We start from the raw sequence: 23,794 nt of genomic DNA, 5'->3' as shown, positions 1-23,794 counted from the left end.
TGTAGTCAAGACTACAGGGCTCCCTGTTACAGGGCTGTCTTCCTGGGAGGGGCATAACTTCAGCATTTCTCATCCTGCCCCCAGCTACTGTTGCTAAGGCTAAGTTGCCAGCAGCTATAACCAAAGGGTGGAGGCTCCCTTCTCCTGCCCAGCTCTGAGTGGTGAGACAGAGGCTCCACCTTTGGCACGGCACCACGGAGAATGCTGGGATCCCAATCACCCTTGCCTTGGCTTGTAAGGTGGTGGTTTCACATTGGGAGAGGCAAACGGAAAAGACATGAAGCTACTGCCTCCCCTCCACCGAATGCTCAGCTCCTAAAGCAAGAGTATCACTTGAAAAATCACCTTTGGCCCCACCCTCAGCTCCAGGGCCATGGCTCAGGGATTCTGCCTGAGAAGAGAAGCAAGCCTTAGAACAGATAGCTCCTAATCTCCTCCCGAAGGAACTAACTTCATTTGCAACAGAGCATGAAGAAGTTCAAGCTCAAGGGCACTATCAGAAATAGTAGAAGTTGTGGTAAAAGGCAATTGTGAGTAGACTGGTAGATTCATTTGAGATGTAGGCTAAGCTGTAGGCAGGCGAGTTTGTAAGAGACAACTGGGAAAAGAGCTGGCAGGAGCCTTCCTAGGTTCATAATAAACTTCAAACCCTGACCTTGGGAACTATCCCTTCAAAGGAGCCCACCTTTGCTTGGATTAGTCTGTAGAGCAATTTGTCCCCCTAGGACATTGTTGAAAACAATAAAACAGTCAATGGGCAGTAAGTGGAGCTTAAGAGCCATGGGTGGTCAGGGAGGTCAGGGAAACAGGTGGCCAAGGCTTTAGTCCCTGAGGCTCAACATTGGAAGTTTAGCACTGAAGTGGGGACTTCACTAAAACAGACTTCACTAAAACAATCTAGCCAGTAATTAAACAAACAAGCAAATAGCAATAAGAAGTCCAAGAGAAGGTGGGGTAGAGTTGCTACAATGCATTGTCTAAAATGTCCAGTTCCAACAAAAAGTTATGAGACATACAAAGAAACAGCAAAGTATGACACACACACTGGGAAAAAAAACAGACTAGAGAAACTGCCTGTGAGAGTGACCAGACACTGGATTTAACAAAGACTTCAAAATAACCATTATAAATAGGTTCAAGGAACTAAAGAAAACCATAATTAAAGACATTAAGTAAGGAATGATGACAAGGTCACATCAAATACAGAATATCAATAAAAAAGAAAAATTTATTTAAAAAGAACCAAATAGAAGTTATGGAGTTGGAAAATAAAATAACTGAAATAAAACATTTACCAAAGAGGCTCAACAGATTTAAACTGGCAAGAGAAAGAATTAGTAAACTTGAAGATATTGATACAGAGTATGCAAGACAAAGAAAAGAGAATAAAAATGAAAATGTCTCAGAGAAATATGGAACACCATTAAGCATACCAATATATGCATAATGAAGGAGAGGAAAAAGAAGCAGAAAAAATATTTGAAGAAATATATGCCTAAAAACTTCCCAAACTGGCCGGGCACGGTGGCTCACAACTGTAATTCCAGCACTTAGGGAGGCTGAGACAGGCAGGTCACCTGAGGTCGGGAGTTTGAGACCAGCCTGGCCAACGTGGTGAAACCCCTGTCTCTACTAAAAATACAAAAATTAGCTGAGCATGGTGGCAAGCTCCTGTAATTCCAGCTACTTGGGAGGCTGAGGCAGGAGAATCGCTTGAACCTGGGAGGTGGAGGTTTCAGTGAACTGAGATTGCACCACTGCACTCCAGCCTGGGCAACAAGACCAAAACTGCGTCACAACAACAACAAGAAAAAAAAAAACTTACCAAACTTACTGAAAAGCATTAATCTACACATTCAGGAGGCTCAATGACTCAAGTAGGATAAATGCAGAGATCCACAGACACATAGTAAAAATATCAAAAGTCATAAGACAAGGAGAAAATATTAAAAGCAGCAGGAGAAAAATAACTCATCATTTACAAGGGAAACTCAAGAAGATTAACAGCTGTGTTATTATCAAACAATGGAGGCCAGAGGCAGTGGAATGACATATTCAAAGTGTACAAAGAAAGAACTATTAACTAAGAATCCTATATCTAGGAAAACGATCTTTTAAAAATGAAGGCAAAATAAAGACATTCCCAGATAAACAAAAACTGAGAGACTGAGAAAATTGGTTGCTAAGAGATCTGCCTTACAAGAAATAATAAAGGAATTCTTCAGGTTGAAAGCCAATGACCCTATAGGCTAATATGAATCCACATGAAAAAACATACAGTACCAGTAAAGGTAATTATGTATTATAAAAGACAGTATAAGTGCATATTTCTTCTCTTTTTGTCTCAACAGATTTTGAAAAGCAATTATAAAAAACAATAGATACAGAAGTTAGTGCTGGGCCTATAACTTATAGAAATGTAATATATTTGCCAACAGTAGCACAAAAGAGGTAGGTGGGAGCAAAGCTTTATTGGGCTAAGGAAATGACTCCACATGGTAACTCAAATCTACAAAAATAAATGTAACAATCCAGAAAGGATAAATAAGAAGGTAGGTATAACAAAAGCTATAAATATGTATTGCTTTCCTTTCTTCCATCAGCTTCTTTAAAAGTCACAAAATTTTACAAAGCAATAATTATATCAACGTATTGTTGGGTTTATAAATTTATAAACATAATATGTATAACAATAATATCATAAAAAGGAAAAGGAATAATGCTCTACAGAAGTAACATTTCTATATTTTACTGGAATTAAGTTAGTATGAATCTGAAGCTGATTCTGATAAGTGAAAATGTATGTTGAGTCCTAGAGCAGCTACTGCAAGCACAACTCAAAAAATATGATGAAAAGTCATTAAAGAAATTAGAATTCTACATTGGAAAATATTCACCGATTGCAAAAGAAAGCAATAAAGGAAGTATAGAGGAACAAAAAGATATGAGGTATATTGAAACAAAAAATAAAATAGAAGACATAAATCCAACAATATTAATAACAATATGAAATGTCAATGGGTTAGACAATCTAGTCAAAAGGCAGAGATTATCAGACTGGACTAAAAAAAATAAGACCCAACTATATAATGCATATAGGAGACAGATTTTAGATTCAAAGAGACAAGTAAATTGAAAGTAAGAGGACAGAAAAAGTATATCATATAAACCGCAACCACAAGAAACCTGGAATGGCTATACAATATCAAACAAACTAGATCTTAAAAGAGAAATTGTTACAAGAGATGATGGGGGACATTTTATAATGCTAAGAGGCTCGATGCATCAGGAAGATATAACAATTATAAACATATATGCACTTAAAACACAAAACAGCATGAAAATACATGAAATAAAAATTAACAGAAATGAAGGGAGAAATAGTTCAACAGTAAAATACTTCAATATCCCACTTTCAATAACGTATGGTAGTCCCCTGTAATTTCATTTTCCATGGTCAACAGTGGTTGGAAAATATTAAATAAAAAATTCTTGGCCGGGCATGGTGGCTCATGCCTGTAATCCCAGCACTTTGGGAGGCTGAGGCAGGTGGATCACAAGGTCAAGAGATCAAGACCATCCTGGCTAACACAGTGAAACCCTGTCTCTACTAAAAATACAAAAAAAAAAATTATCCAGGTGTGGTGGCGGGTGCCTGTAGTCCCAGCTACTCGGGAGGCTGAGGCAGGAGAATGGCGTGAACCCGGCAGGCAGAGCTTGCAGTGAGCGGAGATCACACTACTGCACTCCAGTCTGGGCCACAGAGCGAGACTCCGTCTCAAAAAAAAAAAATCCTGAAATAAACAATTCACAAGTTTTAAATTGCACAATGTTCTGAGGAGTGTGATGAAATCTCACACTGTCCCACTCTATCCTGCCCAGGATGTGAATCATCCTTTTGTCAAGAGTAATCACACTGCATATGCTACCTGCCCATCAGTCACTTGGTAGAAATCTAGGTTATCAGATTGCAAGGCTTGGGTTTGAGTAATCTTTATTTAATAACATCCCAAAGCAAAAGAGTAGTGATGCTGGCATACTGTTATAATCATTTCTTTTATTATTATTGTTAATCTGTGCCTAATTTATAAATTAAACTTTATCATGGGTATGTATATATAGAAAAAAAAACAGTATATACAGGGTTCGGGACTATCTGTGGTTTCAGGCTTCCCCTAGGGTTCTTGGAACATAGCTCCTGCATATAAGGGGGCACTACTATATAGATCAAACAGGCAGAAGATCAGTGAGGAAAAAGAAGACTTTAACAAGGCACTATAAACCAATTAGACTTAACAGGCATCTATAGAAAACTTCACCTAACAACAGGAAAATACATATTCTTCTCAATTGCACAGGGAACATTCTTCAGGATATGAGCTAAGCCATACAATAAGCCTAAAAATTTTTAAAGAACTGAAATAATTTACATTCCCACCAACAGTGTAAAAGCATTCCTATTTCTCTGCAACCTCGCCAGCATCTGTTATTTCTTGACTTTAATAATCGTCATTCTGACTGAAATGAGATGGTATCTCATTGTGGTTTTGACTTGCATTTCTCTAATGATCAGTGATGTTGAGCTTTTTTTGGTGTGTTTGTTGGCCACATGAATGTCTTCTTTTGAGAAGTGTCCATGTCCTTTGCTCACTTTTTAATGGGATCATTTTTTTTTTTTCTTGAGGATTTGTTTAAGTTCCTTGTAGATTCTGGATTAGACCTTTGTCAGGTGGATAGATTGCAAAATTTTTCTCCCGTTCTGTAGGTTGCCTGTTCGCTCTAATGATAGTTTCTTTTGCTGTGCAGAAGCTCTTTAGTTTAATTAGATCCCATTTGTCAATTTTTGCTTTTGTTGCAATTGCTTGTGGCGATTTCATCATGAAATCTTTACCTGCGCCTATGCCTCAAGTGGTATTGCCTAGATTTTCTTCTAGGGTTTTTACATTTAAGTCTTTAATCCACCTTTAAAAAAATTTTTTTTTATTATACTTTAAGTTCTAGGGTACATGTGCACAACGTGCAGTTTCGTTACATATGTATACATGTGCCATGTTGGTGTGCTGCACCCATTAACTCGTCATTTACATTAGGTATATCTCCTAATGCTATCCCTCCCCCCACCCCCACCCCATGACAGGCCCCAGTGTGTGATTTTCCCCACCCTGTGTTCAAGTGTTCTCATTGTTCAATTCCCACCTATGAGTGAGAACATGCAGCGTTCGGTTTTCTGTCCTTGCGATAATTTGCTGAGAATGATGGTATCCAGCTTCATCCATGTCCCTACAAAGGACATGAACTCATCCTTTTTTATGGCTGCATAGTATTCCATGGTATATATGTGCCATATTTTCTTAATCCAGTCTATCATTGATGGACATTTGGGTTAGTTCCAAGTCTTTGCTATTGTGAATAGTGCCACAATAAACATACATGTGCATGTGTCTTTATAGCAGCATGATTTATAATCCTTTGGGCATATACCCAGTAATGGGATGGCTGGGTCAAATGGTATTTCTAGTTCTAGATCCTTGAGGAATCACCACACTGTCTTCCACGATGGTTGAACTAGTTTACAGTGCCACCAACAGTGTAAAGGTGTTCCTGTTTCTCCACATCCTCTCCAGCACCTGTTGTTTCCTGACTTTTTAATGATTGCCATTCTAACTGGTGTGAGATGGTATCTCATTGTAGTTTTGATTTTCATTTCTCTGATGGCCAGTGATGATGAGCATTTTTTCATGTGTTTTTTTGGCTGCATGAATGTCTTCCTTTGAGAAGTGTCTGTTCATATCCTTCACCCACTTTTTCATGGGGTTGATTTTTTCTTGTAAATTTGTTTAAGTTCTTTGTAGAGTCTGGGTATTAGCCCTTTGTCAGATGGGTAGATTGTAAAAATGTTCTCCCATTCTGTAGGTTGCCTCTTCACTCTGATGGTAGTTTCTTTTCCTGTGCAGAAGCTCTTTAGTTTAATTAGATCCCATTTGTCAGTTTTGGCTTCTGTTGCCATTGCTTTTGGTGTTTTAGTCATGAAGACCTTGCCCATGCCTATGTCCTGAATGGTATTGCCTAGGTTTTCTTCTAGGGTTTTTATGGTTTTAGGTCTAACATTTAAGTCTTTAATCCATCTTGAATTAATTTTTGTATAAGGTGTAAGGAAGGGATCCAGTTTCAGCTTTCTATATATGGCTAGCCAGTTTTCCCAGCACCATTTATTAAATAGGGAATCGTTTCCCCATTTCTTGTTTTTGTCAGGTTTGTCAAAGATCAGATCATTGTAGATGTGTGGTGTTATTTCTGAGGGCTCTGTTGTGTTCCATTGGTCGTCTATATCTCTGTTTTTTTTTTTTCTTTTGAGACGCAGTCTCACTGTGTCGCCCAGGCTGGAGTGCAGTGGCGCAATCTCGGCTCACTGCAAGCTCTGCCTCCCGAGTAGCTGGGACTACAGGCGCCCACCACCATGCCCGGCTAATTTTTTTGTATTTTTAGTAGAGATGGGGTTTCACTGTGTTAGCCAGGATGGTCTCGATCTCTTGACCTCCACCCATCTTGGCCTCCCAAAGTGCTGGGATTACAGGCGTGAGCCACCGTGCCCGGCCTATATCTCTGTTTTGGTACCAGTACCATGCTGTTTTGGTTACTGTAGCCTTGTAGTATACTTTGAACTCAGGTAGCGTGATGCCTCCAGCTTTGTTCTTTTGGCTTAGGATTGTCTTGGTGATGCAGGCTCTTTTTTTGGTTCCATATGAACTTTCAAGTAGTTTTTTCCAATTCTGTGAAGAAAGTCATTGGTAGCTTGATGGGGATGGCATTGAATCTATAAATTACCTTGGGCAGTATGGCCATTTTCACGATATTGATTCTTCCTATCCATGAGCATGGAATGTTCTTCCATTTGTTTGTGTCCTCTTTTATTTCGTTGAGCAGTGGTCTGTAGTTCTCCTTGAAGATGTCCATCACATCCCTTGTAAGTTGGATTCCTAGGTATTTTATTCTCTTGGAAGCAATTGTGAATGGGAGTTCACTCATGATTTGGCTCTCTGTTTGTCTGTTGTTGGTGTATAGAAATGCTTGTGATTTTTGCACATTGATTTTGTATCCTGAGACTTTGCTGAAGTTGCTTATCAGCTTAAGGAGATTTTGGGCTGAGACGATGGGTTTTCTAAATATACAATCATGTCATCTGCAAACAGGGACAATTTGACTTCCTCTTTTCCTAATTCAATACCCTTTATTTCTTTCTCCTGCCTGATTGACCTGGCCAGAACTTCCAAAAGTATGTTGAATAGGAGTGGTGAGAGAGGGTATCCCTGTCTTGTGCCAGTTTTCAAAGGGAATGCTTCCAGTTTTTGCCCATTCAGTATGATATTGGCTGTGGGTTTGTCATAAATAGCTCTTATTATTTTGAGATACATCCCATCGATACCTAGTTTATTGGGAGTTTTTAGCATGAAGTGTTGTTGACTTTTGTCGCAGGCCTTTTCTGCATCTATTGAGATAATCATGGGGTTTTTGTCTTTGGTTCTGTTTATATGATGGATTACATTTATTGGTTTGTGTATGTTGAACCAGCCTTGCATCCCAGGGATGAAGCCCACTTGATCATGGTGGATAAGCTTTTTGATGTGCTGCTGGATTCAGTTTGCCAGTATTTTATTGAGGATTTTTGCATCGATGTTCATCAGGGATATTGGTCTAAAATTCTCTTTTTTTGTTGTTTCTCTGCCAGGCTTTGGTATCAGGATGATCCTGGCCTCATCAAATGAGTTAGGGAGGATTCTCTCTTTTTCTATTGATTGGAATAGTTTCAGAAGGAATGATACCAGCTCCTCTTTGTACCTCTGATAGAACTCAGCTGTGAATCCATCTGGTCCTGGACTTTTTTTGGTTGGTAGGCTATTAATTATTGCTTCATTTTCAGAGCCTGTTATTGGTCTATTCAGGGATTCAACTTCTTCCTGGTTTAGTCTTGGGAGGGTGTATGTGTCCAGGAATTTATCCATTTCTTCTAGATTTTCTTGTTTATTTGCATATAGGTGTTTATAGTATTCTCTGATGGTAGTTTGTATATCTGTGGGATTGGTGGTGATATAACCTTGATCATTTTTTATTGCCTCTATTTGACTCTTCTTTTTTATCAGTCTTGCTAGCGGTCTATCAATTTTGTTGATCTTTTCAAAAAACCAGCTCCTGAATTCATTGATTTTTTGAATGGTTTTTTGTGTCTCTATTTCCTTCAGTTCTGCTCTTATCTTAGTTATTTCTTGACTTCTGCTAGCTTTTGAATTTGTTTGCTCTTGCTTCTTTAGTTCATTTAATTGTGATGTTAGGGTGTCAATTGTAGATCTTTCCTGCTTTCTCTTGTGGGCATTTAGTGCTATAAATTTCCCTCTACACACTGCTTTAAATGTCTCCCAGAGATTCTGGTATGTAGTGTCTCTGTTCTCATTGGTTTCCAAGAACTTCTTTATTTCTGCCTTCATTTTGTTATGTACCCAGTAGTCATTCAGGAGCAGGTTGTTCAGTTTCCATGTAGTTGAGTGGTTTTGAGTGAGTTTCTTAATCCTGAGTTCTAGTTTGATTGCACTGTGGTCTGAGAGACAGTTTGTTATAAATTCCATTCTTTTACATTTGCTGAGGAGTGCTTTACTTCCAACTATGTGGTCAATTTTGGAATAAGTGCAACGTGGTGCTGAGAAGAATGTATATTCTGCTGATTTGGGGTGGAGAGTTCTGTAGATGCCTATTAGGTCTGCTTGGTGCAGAGCTGAGTTCAATTCCTGCATATCCTTGTTAACTTTCTGTCTCGTTGATCTGTCTAATGTTGACAGTGGGGTGTTAAAGTCTCCCATTATTATTGTGTGGGGGTCTAAGTCTCTTTGTAGGTCTCTAAGGACTTGCTTTATGAATCTGAGTGCTCCTGTATTGGGTGCATATATATTTAGGATAGTTAGCTCTTCTTGTTGAATTGATCCCTTTACCATTATGTAATGGCCTTCTTTGTCTCTTTTGATCTTTGTTGGTTTAAAGTCTGTTTTATCAGAGATTAGGACTGCAACCTCTGCTTTTTTCTGTTTTCCATTTACTTGGTAGATCTTCCTCCATCCCTTTATTTTGAGCCTATGTGTGTCTCTGCACATCAGATGGGTCTCCTGAATACAGCACACTGATGGGTCTTGACTCTTTATCCAATTTGCCACTCTGTGTCTTTTAATTGGAGCATTTAGCCCATTTACATTTAAGGTTAATATTGTTATGTATGAATTTGATCCTGTCATTATGATGTTAGCTGGTTATTTTGCTTGTTAGTTGATGCAGTTTCTTCCTAGCATCGACGGTCTTTACAGTTTGGCATGTTTTTGCAGTGGCTGGTACCGGCTGTTCCTTTCCATGTTTAGTGCTTCCTTCAGGAGCTCTTGTAAGGCAGGCCTGGTGGTGACAAAATCTCTCAGCATTTGCTTGTCTGTGAAGGATTTTATTTCTCCTTCACTTATGAAGCTTAGTTTGGCTGGATATGAAATTCTGGGTTGAAAATTCTTTTCTTTAAGAATGTTGAATATTGGCCCCTATTCTCTTCTGGCTTGTAGAGTTTCTGCCAAGAGATCTGCTGTTAGTCTGATGGGCTTCCCTTTGTGGGTAACTCGACCTTTCTCTCTGGCTGCCCTTAACATTTTTTCCTTCATTTCAACTTTGGTGAATCTGACAATGATGTGTCTTGGAGTTGCTCTTCTTGAGGAGTATCTTTATGGTGTTCTCTGTATTTCCTAAATTTGAACGTTGGTCTGCCTTGGTAGGTTGGGGAAGTTCTCCTGGATAATATCCTGAAGAGTGTTTTCCAACTTGGTTCCATTCTCCCTCCCGTCACTTTCAGGTACACCAATTAGATGCAGATTTGGTCTTTTCATATAGTCCCATAGTTCTTGGAAGCTTTGTCGTTTCTTTTTACTCTTTTTTATCTAAACTTCTCCTCTCGCTTCATTTCATTCATTTGATCTTCAATCACTGATATCCTTTTTCCAGTTGATCAAATGGGCTACTGAAGCTTGTGCATGTGTCACGTAGTTCTCGTGCCATGGTTTTCAGCTCCATTAGGTTATTTAAGGTCTTCTCCACACTGTTTATTCTAGTTAGCCATTTGTCTAATCTTCTTTCAAGGTTTATAGCTTCTTTGCAATGGGTTTGAACATCCTCCTTTAGCTCGGAGAAGTCTGTTATTACCGATTGTCTGAAGCCTTCTCTCAACTTGTCAAAGTCATTTTCCATCCAGCTTTGTTCCGTTGCTGTTGAGGAGCTGCATTCCTTTGGAGGAGAACAGGTGCTCTGACTTTTAGAATTTTCAGCTTTTCTGCTCTGGTTTCTCCCCATCTTTGTGGTTTTATCTACCTTTGGTCTTTGATGATGGTGACATACAGATGGGGTTTTGGTGTGGATGTCCTTTCTGTTTGTTAGTTTTCCTTCTAACAGTCAGGACCCTCAGCTGCAGGTCTGTTGGGAGTTTGCTGCAGGTCCACTCCAGATCCTGTTTGCCTGAGTATCACCAGCAGAGGCTGCAGAACAGCCAATACTGCAGAACGGCAAATGTTCCTGCCTGATCCTTCCTCTGGAAGCTTCGTCTCAGAGGGGCACCCGGCAGTATGAGGTGTCAGTTGGCCCTAATGGGAGATGCCTCCCAGTTAGGCTACTCAGGGGTCAGGGACCCACTTGAGGAGGCAGTCTGTCCGTTCTCAGATCTCAAGCTCCATGCTGGAAGAACCACTACTCTCTTCAAAGCTGTCAGACAGGGACGTTTAAGTCTGCAGAAGTTTCTGCTGCTGTTTGTTCAGCTATGCCCTGCCCCCAGAGGTGGAGTCTACAGAGGCATGAAGGCCTCCTTGAGCTGCAGTGGCCTCCACCCAGTTCGAGCTTCCCGTCCACTTTGTTTACCTTCTCAAGCCTCAGCAATGGCGGACGCCACTCCCTCAGCCTTACTGCTGCCTTGCAGTTCGATCTCAGACTGCTGTGTTAGCAGTGAGTGAGGCTCCGTGGGCATGGGACCCTCCAAGCCAGGTGCAGGATATAATCTCCTGGTGTGCCGTTTGCTAAGACCACTGGAAAAGCACAGCATTAGGGTGGGAGTGTCCCGATTTTCCAGGTACCGTCTGCCATGGCTTCCCTTGGCTAGGAAAGGGAATTCCCGGACCCCTTGCACTTTCCTGGTGAGGTGATGCCCCACCCTGTTTCGGCTCACACTCCGTGGGCTGCACACACTGTCCGATAAGCCCCAGTGAGATGAACCCTGTACCTCAGTTGGAAATGCAGAAATCACCCATCTTCTGAGTCGCTCACTCTGGGAGCTGTAGACTGGAGCTGTTCCTATTCGGCCATCTTGGAACCTCCAATCCTTTAATCCATCTTGAGTTAATTTTTGTATAAGGTGTAAGGAAGGGGTCCAGTTTCAATTTTCTGCATATGGCTAGCCAGTTCTCTCAGCACCATTTATTAAATAGGGAATCATTTCCCCATTGCTTGTTTTTGTCAGGTTTAAAGAAGGCATTCATATGGCCAACAAAGATATGAAAAAAAGCTCAACATCACTGATCATTAGACAAATGCAAATCAAACCACAATGAGATACCCTTTCACACCACTCAGAACAGCGATTATTAAAAAGTCAAGAAACAACTGATGCTGGCGAGGTTGCAGATAAATAGGAATGCTTTTACACTGTTGGTGGGAATGTAAATTAGTTCAACCATTGTGAAAGACGGTGTAGCGATTCCTCAAAGATCTAGAACCAGAAATACCATTTGCCCCAGCAATCCAATTACTGGGCATATACCCAAAGGAATATAAATTATTCTGTTACAAAGATACATGCACATGTATGTTCACTGCAGCACTATTCACAATAGCAAAGACATGGAATCAACCCAAATGCCCATTGATGATAGACCAGATAAAGAAAATGTGGTGCATATACACCATGGAATACTATGCAGCCATAAAAAGGAACGAGATCATGTCCTCTGCAGAGACATGAATGGAGCTGGAAGCCATTATCTTCAGCAAACTAACGCAAGAACATAAGACCAAACGCTGCATGTTCTCACTTATAAGTGGGAGCTGAACAATGAGAACACGTGAACACAGGGAGGGGAACAGCACATACTGGGGCCTGTTGGGGAGTGCAGTTGGGGGAGGGAGAGCATTAGGAAAAATAGCTAATGCATGCTGGGCTTAATACCTACGTTATGGGTTGACAGGTGCAGCAAACCACCATGCCACTCATTTACCTATGTAACAAACTTGCACATCCTGCACATGTATCCTGGAACTTAAAAATTAAAATTAAAAAAAGTAAAATAAAAATAAATGTATCAGGGCAATTCCAGAAATATGAATTCACTTGCTAAGAATACAATGGTTGTGTCTCTCCATTCAGGAAGCTCAGCAAAACCCCATTTCCCTAATCAGAGCTAAATGTCTATATTATGTGACAGCAACATTTACTCACTTATTTATAAAATTTGCATGATTTTAGAGAAAAAAATATAGAGTACCTGTGTTTTGAATTCCAGAATGTTATTTCCTGGGTTAATTCTTCCTAGTAATATCAAATCTTTTATCTGAATACATTTCTTTTTAGGAGCTCTACTGTAGTTTAGAGCCTTTTTTATTGTATCTTGTTGCCCAGATCCAGAGGAAGAGGAGATCTGACTGTCATCTGCACATGGAACAACAGAAACTGATTTTTTAAGATATGGTTTCATCTGATGCACTGTATCACTGCCTAAGACAGCAATCCCTTGATGTGCCAGAGATTCTGATGCCCCTGTAGGTGATTGCTGGGAACTTGTTTTTCTGTTTCCTCTTTTGGGATCATAATTGGAAAGGTCCTGATCACAAATAATATTTGATGGATGGGCAGCATTTTCGGCAAGGACACTTGCAGTTTCTGAAATATTTAATTTGCCGATTACTGGGGAAGAAACATAGAATTCATGGTCTTTGTCTGTAGCTTCTGTAAGATCATTCTCTTTCTGTGAATATTCTGTTTGACCAATAAAAGCAACAGGTTGGGATGGTAATTTATTCTTCTCTGTGCCATCTGAATGTCTGGATTTTGGAAAACCATCCAAGGTACAATCACTGACATTTTGTTTAGAATTCATATCATTTCCAGAAAATTCTCCCCTTCTCACTGCCTCTGAATTTAGACAAATGTTGGTATTTTGGCTGTAGTTCCAAGTTTCCAGAGACAATTGTGTTTCCTGCATGCTTCCAGAAACAGGAGAAAGTGAACCTGATTGGGGATGCTCTAAATTTTCCAGACTGGTGAGCTCTTGGCTGTCCTTTTCACTAGAGATTTCTGATCTGGGTGGGAGCTTCCTTAAACTAAGACAAGGCAATGATGTAACATTCTTACAGTTTTGAATTTTCAGGCTTATTTTTTTCTGTTTTTTTGCCACAACTAAAAGGCTCTTCTGTCTTGCAGCCAAGTTGGCCAATTGTTCTCTCAGGGCTCCATGCTTAAATGACTCTATGGATACCCTATAGGAAGAAACAGAAAGAGAAAAAATGCAATAACAGCAGAAAACTTTTCAAAGCGGTCACTTACAGGTTAAAGATACTTTGTCTCCAAATTTTAATCACTTTAAAATACACAAAACTATGCCTGTGCAATTTATTGCCTTTGATTTTTTTAATCTGACCACCTGCAGCCTGTTGACGCAAAATATTTCCTTTGAGAGGAAACTGATTCCTTTATTTAAGTAAGTGTGCCCTTTTTTTAAGGAGGTGACAGTAAGGTTATCAAGATTTTATATTCATGTAATTATTATCAATTGGGAGTCAACTCTAAAAGACAAACAAAACTTGGATCATCTATCTAAACATCTATTTAGTCGTTGGTTGGAAGGTAGCAATTGGTGGCTAAGGAGAGCCATCGTTCTTTAAATTTGGGGCTTGCTTACCTGTTTATTAGTAAGTACAATTTGAAAGTTCTATTCAGGTTCTCTTAGCTTTGGAAGAACAAGATTGTTTTGTGAATAATCATACTTCAGCTAGACCTGAGAAAAGTTAGTTCCCCAAGTAATTACTGTAGTTGTATTTTGAACCTGTATGAAGACACTTCCAAGTCCAGAGGGACTACCGAGGAAAGCATCATTCTGTGTGTCTTCCCCAAACTGAATTTCTCAAGACCTTGAGGACTAAGAAAGAGGAAATGGCTTTTCACATCTTCATACTTTTGTCTTTTGATTATGCCCACCAATCCCACCCTGACCTTCAGATTATTGGACACTTTGTTTTCAGTGGTTCTCAAACATTTTGGTCTCAGGAACTACTTGTACTCTTCAAAATTACTGAGGAACCCAAACAGCTTTTGTGTATATGAATATCTATCAGTATTTAGTGTTTTAGAAATTAAAACTGAGAAACTTTTTAAACAAAAGAATACACAACACATTCCATCAGGCTTTATCATATATCATGTGGCGTCTGAAAAATTCCACTGTACATTCACGAGAGAATGAGAGCAAGAGAGCAATAACATCTTACTATTATTATTAAAAAATAGTTTTGACTTCACAGATCCTGTGAAATGGTCTCAGGAACCCCACCATGGGTCCCTGGACCACAGTTTAAGAGCTGCTGTTTTAAGGAAAAGCAATAATATAGATATATCTTGCCTCTCCTATCAAGGTTTAGAGCTGATACTAAATTCCCAGCAGACTGGATGTTAAAAGAAGTAGTACACATAAGTGAAAAAGTCAGCAAGAAGAAGGATTCATATTAGCAAACAACTGGTAGCATAAAATGCAAAAGAAATACATAATATCAAACTTAAAACTATGTGAAACAAGGAGTTCAGACACAAAACTTAAGATTATCCACACCAAGATGTGAAGTCTTATAGCAATATTAATAAGAATTTATGTATTGAAACTCCAATTGATCAGGAACTTTTGAAAATTCCAGGTATAGTACATTGTTAACCACAGGACACTAAAGGAAATTCAAGCAAGCCTCTCCAAAGTCCCCTAAAATTACCCATATGTAGGTTATATAAGCTCACTGCTTTATATTGACAGGAAAACAAGGAGGAAACAGAAGGGAACTTGTGTTAGCTATTCACTGGAGAAGAAGGCAAAATGGGGATTAAAAATAAAAATAGAAAATTGATTTTTTAAAATAAGTTCAGAAAAAATTGAATATGTAATAGACATTAAATGATTATAGGAGAAGAATATATAAGGACATGTTTAGAAAACTGAATGTGAATAAAGAATAGGGAGTGTAAGTAGCTAAGCCTATTAAAAACTAATAAAAAATAATGCCCAAACAAGAAAAAAACATGTAACATTTTTTTCACAAAAAAATATGAGAAGAGGTATATAACCAATATAATCAGGATAAAACTCTTTAAGGACCTTGAGATTTTAGAAATACAATAAAACACAAAATTAATCAACTGATTGATCAACTGCTTAGAAGGACGTTTGTGACAGCAAAAAAGAAACTTTTTTAGTGTAGAAAATTTGAGTGTGCTAAAGAAATAAATTTGCCTGTGGGATTCACAACCAGAAAGGCTTTCATAAAATTCTCCACTGTAGACAACTTTTTAAGATACCGAAATGTTCTTTTTTGACTATCCCAAGTAATAGTGTAGAAAAATACCTTTCTGGGAAGTATAATTTTCCATGGTAGTAACAGATTAGACAACCTCATAAAGTCATTATTTGGCCCCAAGCAGTGTTTGTATTCTTAAGAAATTCTAGACAACTATTGCAGCTAAAAATGGATAAATTCTAGAAACTCAAAAGCACTCTTTTTTTTCTTTTTCTACTCACCTGTATTTTTTAGCCAGATCATCCCTTTCTGCTTTCTGCTTGGCAAGCACATTATCCATAATCTTTTTTATCTTTAACATCTTTTCAATGTATTGTTCTAGAAACATGACAATAAAAAGTTAGCTAACTGAGGGAGAGTGAATGTCAAATTTGGTCATACGAGAATTAGCCCTATTGTTAATTTTAAAAAGCGTTATTCCCTATGATCTTCCCCAATATTAATAGCCCAGATATCTCAATTAAGGCTTATTTAACAATGTCAATCTATGGAAATGCCCTGAAGTGTATAGATAAGAATGCTGTAAAACAGTAGGCCAGCCTGAGTTCTAATCCTGCTGCCCCACTAAGTTCTGTGAGCCTAGACATGTAACTTATATGGTTAGCTTTCTTACCTGTGAAATGAAGGTAGTAAAGGAAGATATTTTGTTAAAATTATTTCATTTTTTTAAAATACAAAAGGAATACATTAACATTGTAAAATTTTTTCAAGCCATATAAATATTTACAAAGATGAAAAGTAAGAGTATCCCTACTCACCCCACTGCTTCTTCTCTAATGTATTCAACAAGGGCGGTTACTGTTGATACTTTAGGGGTATGTATGTTTGTAAAATTTGTGTTATATATTTATTATTTTAAATACTTACACTATATATAATTATACATTATATGCACTTAAAAAATAGAATTTTTTAATTCTAAAAATAGAATCATGCTATCAGTTCTTGTTCTTTGCATTTATAACATTTACATTGTACTATATGATACCTAAGGTCACCTATAGATCTTACAAACCACCATTACAATAATTACTTAAATTTTCCCAACTTTCTTCCTTTGCTTTCCAAGTAAAGGCATAATGACCTTTCTCCCAACACAGATCCACATGATTACCCATAAATGTGGGTTATGTACAAATCCAGATTCCCAAGTAGGAAACTGAAAGGGTTAAATGCATATATTTTAATTCTTTTAAGCTACTTGTTGTTTCTTTCACTTTCGGCTTTCTTTCTTAAAATTTTTCCTAATTTTTTGGACCAATGCACATTTTTCTGGTTAAAGTAACTTGAGACAATCTGTGGTAGAAAATGACATGAAGTTCAGAGGTAGAATTTGTTTTAGAAATTCCCTCAGCAAATCAGACACATGATTTGGTAAGTATTGAGTCAGTGTCCTCAGAGCAGTTTCTATTGCCCTAATACTGTGGCTAAGGATTAGTTTCACGACATGATGCATATGCTAACAAAGGGGGAAAATGTGTACAATCAATAAGAATTTAGACATAATTTTGTTCAGCAGATTTGACACTGTTTATTAAAAGACATTTTAAATTATCTATGTGCCCTGTCATCCCAGCTTTTCCAACTGAATTTTAAACCATAGGTAAAAATAACATACTATAGTAACTTAAAATATTCTGTATGTTTCTCTAAGAAACAACAGAAATAAATTTTATATATAATTTGGTATCACACACTTCTTTATCAAAGATGATATTAATCAATGGTATGTTAAAGAGAATCTAGAATTGTCCTAATATGTGTAAGATTTTAATACTTCATTAGACATTACAAAACAATGAGGATGAGAGAAATTATTCAACAAATAGGGATGCGTAATAGGGTAGTAATACGGAGTAAACCTATTCTATCCTTATCTTAAATACAGAAAAAAATTTCAGATGAATTATGCATTAAAATACTTAGGGAAAAATATACAAAATGTTAACAATGGCAATTTTCTGCCTCGGTTCAGTTGAAGCAGTTCAGTTGACAACTGATAGAAAAGTGAGTGCAAGGTCTCTTTAAGAAAAATTTTCAAAGAAATGTACAAAATGGGACTCATTACTCAGATCCCTCAGCCAGATCAAAGCTATCACAAGTGTCAGATGTGGAGGAGGGTGAGTCTGAAAAAAGATTTCTTTAGAGAGCAGTTGCTTACCTGAGTGGGAATCTGCATATTCAGCAGCAAGAGTAAGGGGTAAAGGGTCTTCTCTTCTTTACCTCAAGCCTAATAGGGTAAGTTCCTCAAAAGATTATTTAGAGAACCTAGCTGAACTCTAAGTTGACATGACAATGAATTGGTATCTGGCTTCCTTCTTGAACACCTAGAGACCTTGAAAAATGAGGAGCTACCACAGCAGGGCCAAAAGAAAGTTGCTGCTGAGCTGAGAAGTAATTGTCTTCCCTTCTAACAATGGGCCTGAGGTGCAAAGGTCCTGAGGACTTGTTGTGAAGCCTGCCCTGTGACCCTGCCTATGAGGGCTTCCATCTGAGAGTGAGAGTCTGTGTAGGATGGTCCATCAGAAAAAAAAAATAGAAGCTGAGAGAAGACTGAGAGGGCACAGGGAAAGGGCAATGTGTATTGCCCACATCATAGAAGTTCCAGCCTGATGGACCATAGAGAAATTTCAGAAGAGTCTTAGAAAACTGCTCTCCAGAGACTGAGTTTTAAACACCTGTCAGGGAGTGGCAGAGCCAACCACAGTCAGTAATTAGTTACCATCCAAGAGCTCCAGGGTCCCACTGCCTTACCTCTCCTTCCTTAAGGGCAGTAAGACAAAAATAAAGGCATCAAGATTATTCAATGTATTGGTTATAATATAATAAAATTAAACTACAAAAACCTGGGGGTGGTGGGGAGAAGTTTCTAATTTTAGAGGCATTCAAATAAATAGAAAAAGGCCAATGAATTTTTAGTCTACAGAATTTGTAATTGTATATATTTAAACAAAAACTAACACACATTGCAAAGAAAAAGACAAGTGGCTGAAAAAGTATTTGCAGCAGTTATGGTAGAAAAGGAGTAAATAACTGTATTATATAAATAGGCTCCACTTGATGAATAAACAAAGAACAGAAACAGTTCTCAAAATAGGGAATAAAACTAGTGAAAAAGCACCACTGGGCCAGGCGCAGTGGCTCATGCCTGTAATCCCAGCACTTTGGGAGGTCGAGGTGGGCAGATCACAAGGTCAAGAGATCGAGACCATCCTGACCAACATGGTGAAACCCTGTCTTTACTAAAAATACAAAAATTAGCTGGGCATGGTGCATGCGCCTGTATTCCCAGCTACTCGGGAGGCTGAGGCAGAAGAATGGCTTGAACCTGGGAGGCGGAGGTTCCAGTGAGCTGAGATCACACCACTGCACTCCAACCTGGTGACAGAGTGAAACTCCATCTCAAAAAAAAAAGCACCACTAATAAGCAACATGGCAAATGAAAATATCAGGCATATTTTTCTTATTAAACTCGTAAGGTTATTTAAAATGAAAATACTGATGCTACTAGCAGTGTACACAAAGACACTAACGTGTACACTGCTAGTAGCATCAGTATTTTCACTTCCAAAGTGAAAATTAGTACTATCTATAAAATAGAATTTATCAATATAAATCAATAGATTTAAAATGCTTATATAATTTGACCAATAGTTAAAACTCTGTTAATCTTTCCTAAGAAGATAATACGTGTGGAAAAAGCTACATATTGTAGAACAGCAAAAAATTGGAAATCAAATGTTCAACAAAAAGGGAAAAATTTAGGAAGCTGTGGAACATTTATTAAACACTAAGAATGAAGACTATGAAAAAAATGCAAAATTACCATATATATCATGACCAAAACTATGTTTTTAAGAGTTTTATTGAGGTCCAATTGCATTACTATGTTCTTAGACAAAAAAAAATGTGGGGAGGGGGGCCTGGAAATAAAACAACAAAATATTGTGATGGGACAGTAGCTAATTTTAGCATTTTTCTCTTTTTCTCGAAGTATATCTGTATGACTTTCATAATGAAAAAAATTATAAACTTGGAAAAATCATCTTGGATGCAAAAGACATTACAAATAGTAAATGAAATAAATATACTAACTGTACATTTTTGTTTGGGGGTATGAATTATTTTATGTTAGTTTCCTCCAAACATAACACGTACCATGTTAGGCCAGGACGAAAAGTAGAATGTGCAAAATTTTAAAGGAGATCATTTTTTTAAAGACTATACAAACATGAGTTAGGACAAGAGATGAACAGTTATATCCTGCTATACAAAAGGTTGATGAGGTACTTTAAATTACCTTACTTTTAGCTACTACTTTTAACTAATTTTTACATTCACAGATCTGAATTTATCAGGAACTACTTTCCACCTTATAAATCATAACTCAAAAAATATGTGAGTCATCAAGGGCTTGCATATATTCACTGAAGTTTGAGAAAATAAGATTATTAGGTCAGGGATCAAAGTCTAATTTGCTATTTTGAATCTTCAGTGTTTTGAAAACAGGAAGATATCTTTGCAGTAAGACATCCACCTGTTACATATGCTCTTCTGAAAGTAGGAGGATTTGCTTACCTTGTGTCACTGCTGCACCACCTTCCACTGCACTATTTCTGATCTACTTTTAAGGGTTACCATAGCTGGGTGAAGCTGACAACCCACAGGGTAACATAATCTCATCTCTTGTCACAATCTTACATTTTCTGTCATAGGATTATCTAAACATATCACTGGTATAGCTTATCTCTGATCATAGTTCTGAATGTCTCTCAAATTACTCATGCAACACTTTGCATCTAGAAGTATTTTTTTTTCTCTGTCACCCAGGCTAGAGTGCAGTGGCGCGATCTTGGCTCACTGCAAGCTCCGCCTCCAGGGTTCATGCCATTCTCCTGCCTCAGCCTCCCGAGTAGCTGGCACTACAAGCGCCCGCCAGCATCTAGAAGTATCTTTAACAACACAAACTACTGGTTTGCATCATGATAAAATCAGCCTTTTAGCTATCATTACAAGTCTACTTGAGACTTACTTTTAATGTAAGTCTACTTTTAATGATATTAATAATTCCTAGCACTTTAAATCCTCTCACATAAAAATAGAAGACCACTTTTTCAGCCTTTGTGAGCTTTGAAATAAATATGTACCTTAAGAAGATGACCTTGGGTATCTGAAAATATCATACTTGAGTATGAGTCTATATTTACCTGCATCTTCAGGGTTTCTTATTTCAAACTCTAATAAATATTCTTGTTTTTCTTCTATATCTTGTAGAATGGCACTGAGGGTCTGATGCTATCAGATAAAAATATTTGAAACTTCATTATAAAGGGGTAGATATGCTCTCTGATATGCCATTGACAAACACAGAGTAAATAAAATACTAAAGAAAGTGTTCCTAAAAATGCTCATTCCTCTTTATGCTCAAAATGTACTCATACGTTGTATAAGCTTAACTGTATAAATGTTGCAGATTTGAACAAAAGCAAACAAATATATTTTGAATTATGTAGTAGATCTCCTGGAAAATAGAATGTAAAAGTAGCAATCACAAGAAATCAATTTCTCACTGACTTCTGTTGAAACTATAGGTGTAGGAGAAAAATAAATCACATAACATTGAAAGTGCATACATATAACAAGTTCACTTTAAGGCCTTATGACTTTCATTGCACACTATTAAAATCTTATACATAATCTTAGAAATACAAAACACTATGCTCTCAAAAATTCACAAAGGGGACTTAATACCACTCCTACATGCCCTTGTCAGTACTAATCTTCCTGCCTGGAATGCTTTCAATTCACTCTGCCCTGATCCTTCTCTTTCCCTATGAGAGAGAGAATCGTGGAGTGGGCTCTGGAACCAGACTTTCAGGGTGTAAATCCTAGCTTCACCTCTTCCTATCTGGGTGACTCCAGCAAGTTACCTGTCCTCTCTGTGCCTGAATTCTATAACACATGAAAATGCTAAGGACAATGTCAGCACAAAGTAAGAATCCACTAAATAGTGAATATTATAATCATATAAAACCCATCTCATACAGGAAACATCTGACTTATCCAATCCATGCTGATTTCCTTTTTCTCAGAATTAAGAAATTCGGTGCTACATAATTTAACACTAACATAATAATGTCTTGTACATTATATTTCCTCATCAGGACAATGAGATCTTGTAGGCAGAAGCATGCCTTTTATATTTGTATATGGTTTCAACATTGTGGGTTCATAGCTATTGCTCCATTAATGATGACTGATGGTTTGACTCATATTACCTATCCTTTAATATACTCTCCATACACATTCATTTCTAAAACATGTAGGTCCTCAAAGCCTTCTGAAGTATGTTGCCCTGAAATTTTACTTTGGTGCCCATAAAAGATATTTTAAAAGTACATAATAAAATAACCTAATTATTTGGTAAAGCAGTCTTACTGCTGTCATTTATTAAATGCATCAAAGTGAAATTATAAAATACAAATATAAAAAACAAGCAAAAATAAAAACAACACTAAGGTTTACCGCTTCATACAGTGAATGATTTATGGTTATAAAAGCAAACAAAAGGCCAGAATTTGTGCTCAGGCTAAGCTCTATCCACAGATTAGGATAAAGAAAACATCTTTTGGTGCCAACTTTCCTTTCTCCTTTGCTCATATTGTAGATGTACTCAGTCTTGGACACTGTGGGCCAAGACTTATCTAAAACAAGGTTTCATTGAGGATGCTACCTTGGTTAAGATTTTGTGTCTAGTTAAGCTTTGTGTTTTTGTCCAACTAAGAATTTCAATCAATATGTATATCTTATTAAGCAACTGCTATGTTCTTTTTTTTCAAAAGTTACCTTTACATGATGGGTTTCGCAGCAAAGTTTATTACTATAAACCATATGGGATCGAGGGCAGCTAAACCAGGCTGCTTAATCCTCTTCTCTGTCTGGATTTCAGAATCTTTTCTACATCCCGTATCTCCTAGACACTTATGGAAGTGAGTGAAGACACATTTATGACAGTGGCAGTGTCTATGGACAAGAAGTAGCCAAAGAACTCAAACTAGGTATAAAGGATAGCAGCTACTCCATAATTCTGTATTCAAAGCAGATAATTAAGAGTTAACCACATAGCATAACTTCCAGCCCATTCTGTTCACCATCTTATCTTTTATAATAAAAAATTTCATTGATTTTCTATCCTGAGACTTTGCTGAAGTTGCTTATCAGCTTAAGGAGATTTTGGGCTGAGACAATGGGGTTTTCTAGATATACAATCAATGTACAAAAATCACAAGCATTCTTATACACCAACAACAGACAAACAGAGAGCCAAATCATGAGTGAACTCCCATTCACAATTGCTTCAAAGAGAATAAAATAGCTAGGAATCCAACTTACAAGGGATGTGAAGGACCTCTTCAAGGAGAACTACAAACCGCTGCTCAACGAAATAAAAGAGGATACAAACAAATGGAAGAACATTCCATGCTCATGGATAGGAAGAATCAATATTGTGAAAACGGCCATACTGCCCAAGGTAATTTACAGATTCAATGCCATCCCCATCAAGCTACCAATGACTTTCTTCACAGAATTGGAAAAAACTACTTGAAAGTTCATATGGAATCAAAAAAGAGCCTGCATCGCCAAGTCAATCCTGAGCCAAAAGAACAAAGCTGGAGGCATCACACTACCTGACTTCAAACTATACTACAAGGCTACAGTAACCAAAACAGCATGGTATTGGTACCAAAACAGAGATATAGATCAATGGAACAGAACAGAGCCCTCAGAAGTAACGCTGCATATCTACAACTATCTGATCTTTGCCAAACCTGAGAAAAACAAGCAATGGGGAAAGGATTCCCTATTTAATAAATGGTGCTGGGAAAACTGGCTAGCCATATGGAGAAAGCTGAAACTGGATCCCTTCCTTACACCTTATACAAAAATCAATTCAAGATGGATTAAAGACTTAAATGTTAGACCTAAAACCATAAAAACTCTAGAAGAAAACCTAGGCATTACCATTCAGGACATAGGCATGGGCAAGCACTTCATGTCTAAAACACCAAAAGCAATGGCAACAAAAGCCAAAATTGACAAATGGGATCTAATTAAACTAAAGAGCTTCTGCACAGGAAAAGAAACTACCATCAGAGTGAACAGGCAACCTACAGAATGGGAGAAAATT

The 23,794-nt window shown here is 37.7% G+C and overlaps 1 protein-coding gene across 11 annotated transcripts in view; it reads right to left on the bottom strand.

The window, feature by feature from the left end:
• Positions 1–23,794, bottom strand: part of ANKRD31 (ankyrin repeat domain 31) — a 173,014-nt gene that overhangs the window by 23,426 nt on the left and 125,794 nt on the right. For all 11 annotated transcript variants that reach the window (XM_063810360.1, XM_063810362.1, XM_009449014.5 and 8 more), the window contains 3 exons: positions 20,814–20,901; positions 15,828–15,924; positions 12,537–13,527 (listed from right to left, as the gene is read on the bottom strand). In XM_063810360.1, coding sequence (XP_063666430.1) covers positions 12,537–13,527; positions 15,828–15,924; positions 20,814–20,901 — 1,176 coding nt within the window. The remainder of the gene's footprint in view (positions 1–12,536; positions 13,528–15,827; positions 15,925–20,813; positions 20,902–23,794) is intronic.

Source organism: Pan troglodytes, chromosome 4 (assembly GCF_028858775.2).
Source record: "Pan troglodytes isolate AG18354 chromosome 4, NHGRI_mPanTro3-v2.0_pri, whole genome shotgun sequence".
Classification (NCBI taxonomy): Eukaryota; Metazoa; Chordata; class Mammalia; order Primates; family Hominidae; genus Pan; species Pan troglodytes.
The sequence above is the reverse complement of the archived record's forward strand: the minus strand, read 5'-3'. Positions and strand labels throughout refer to the sequence as shown.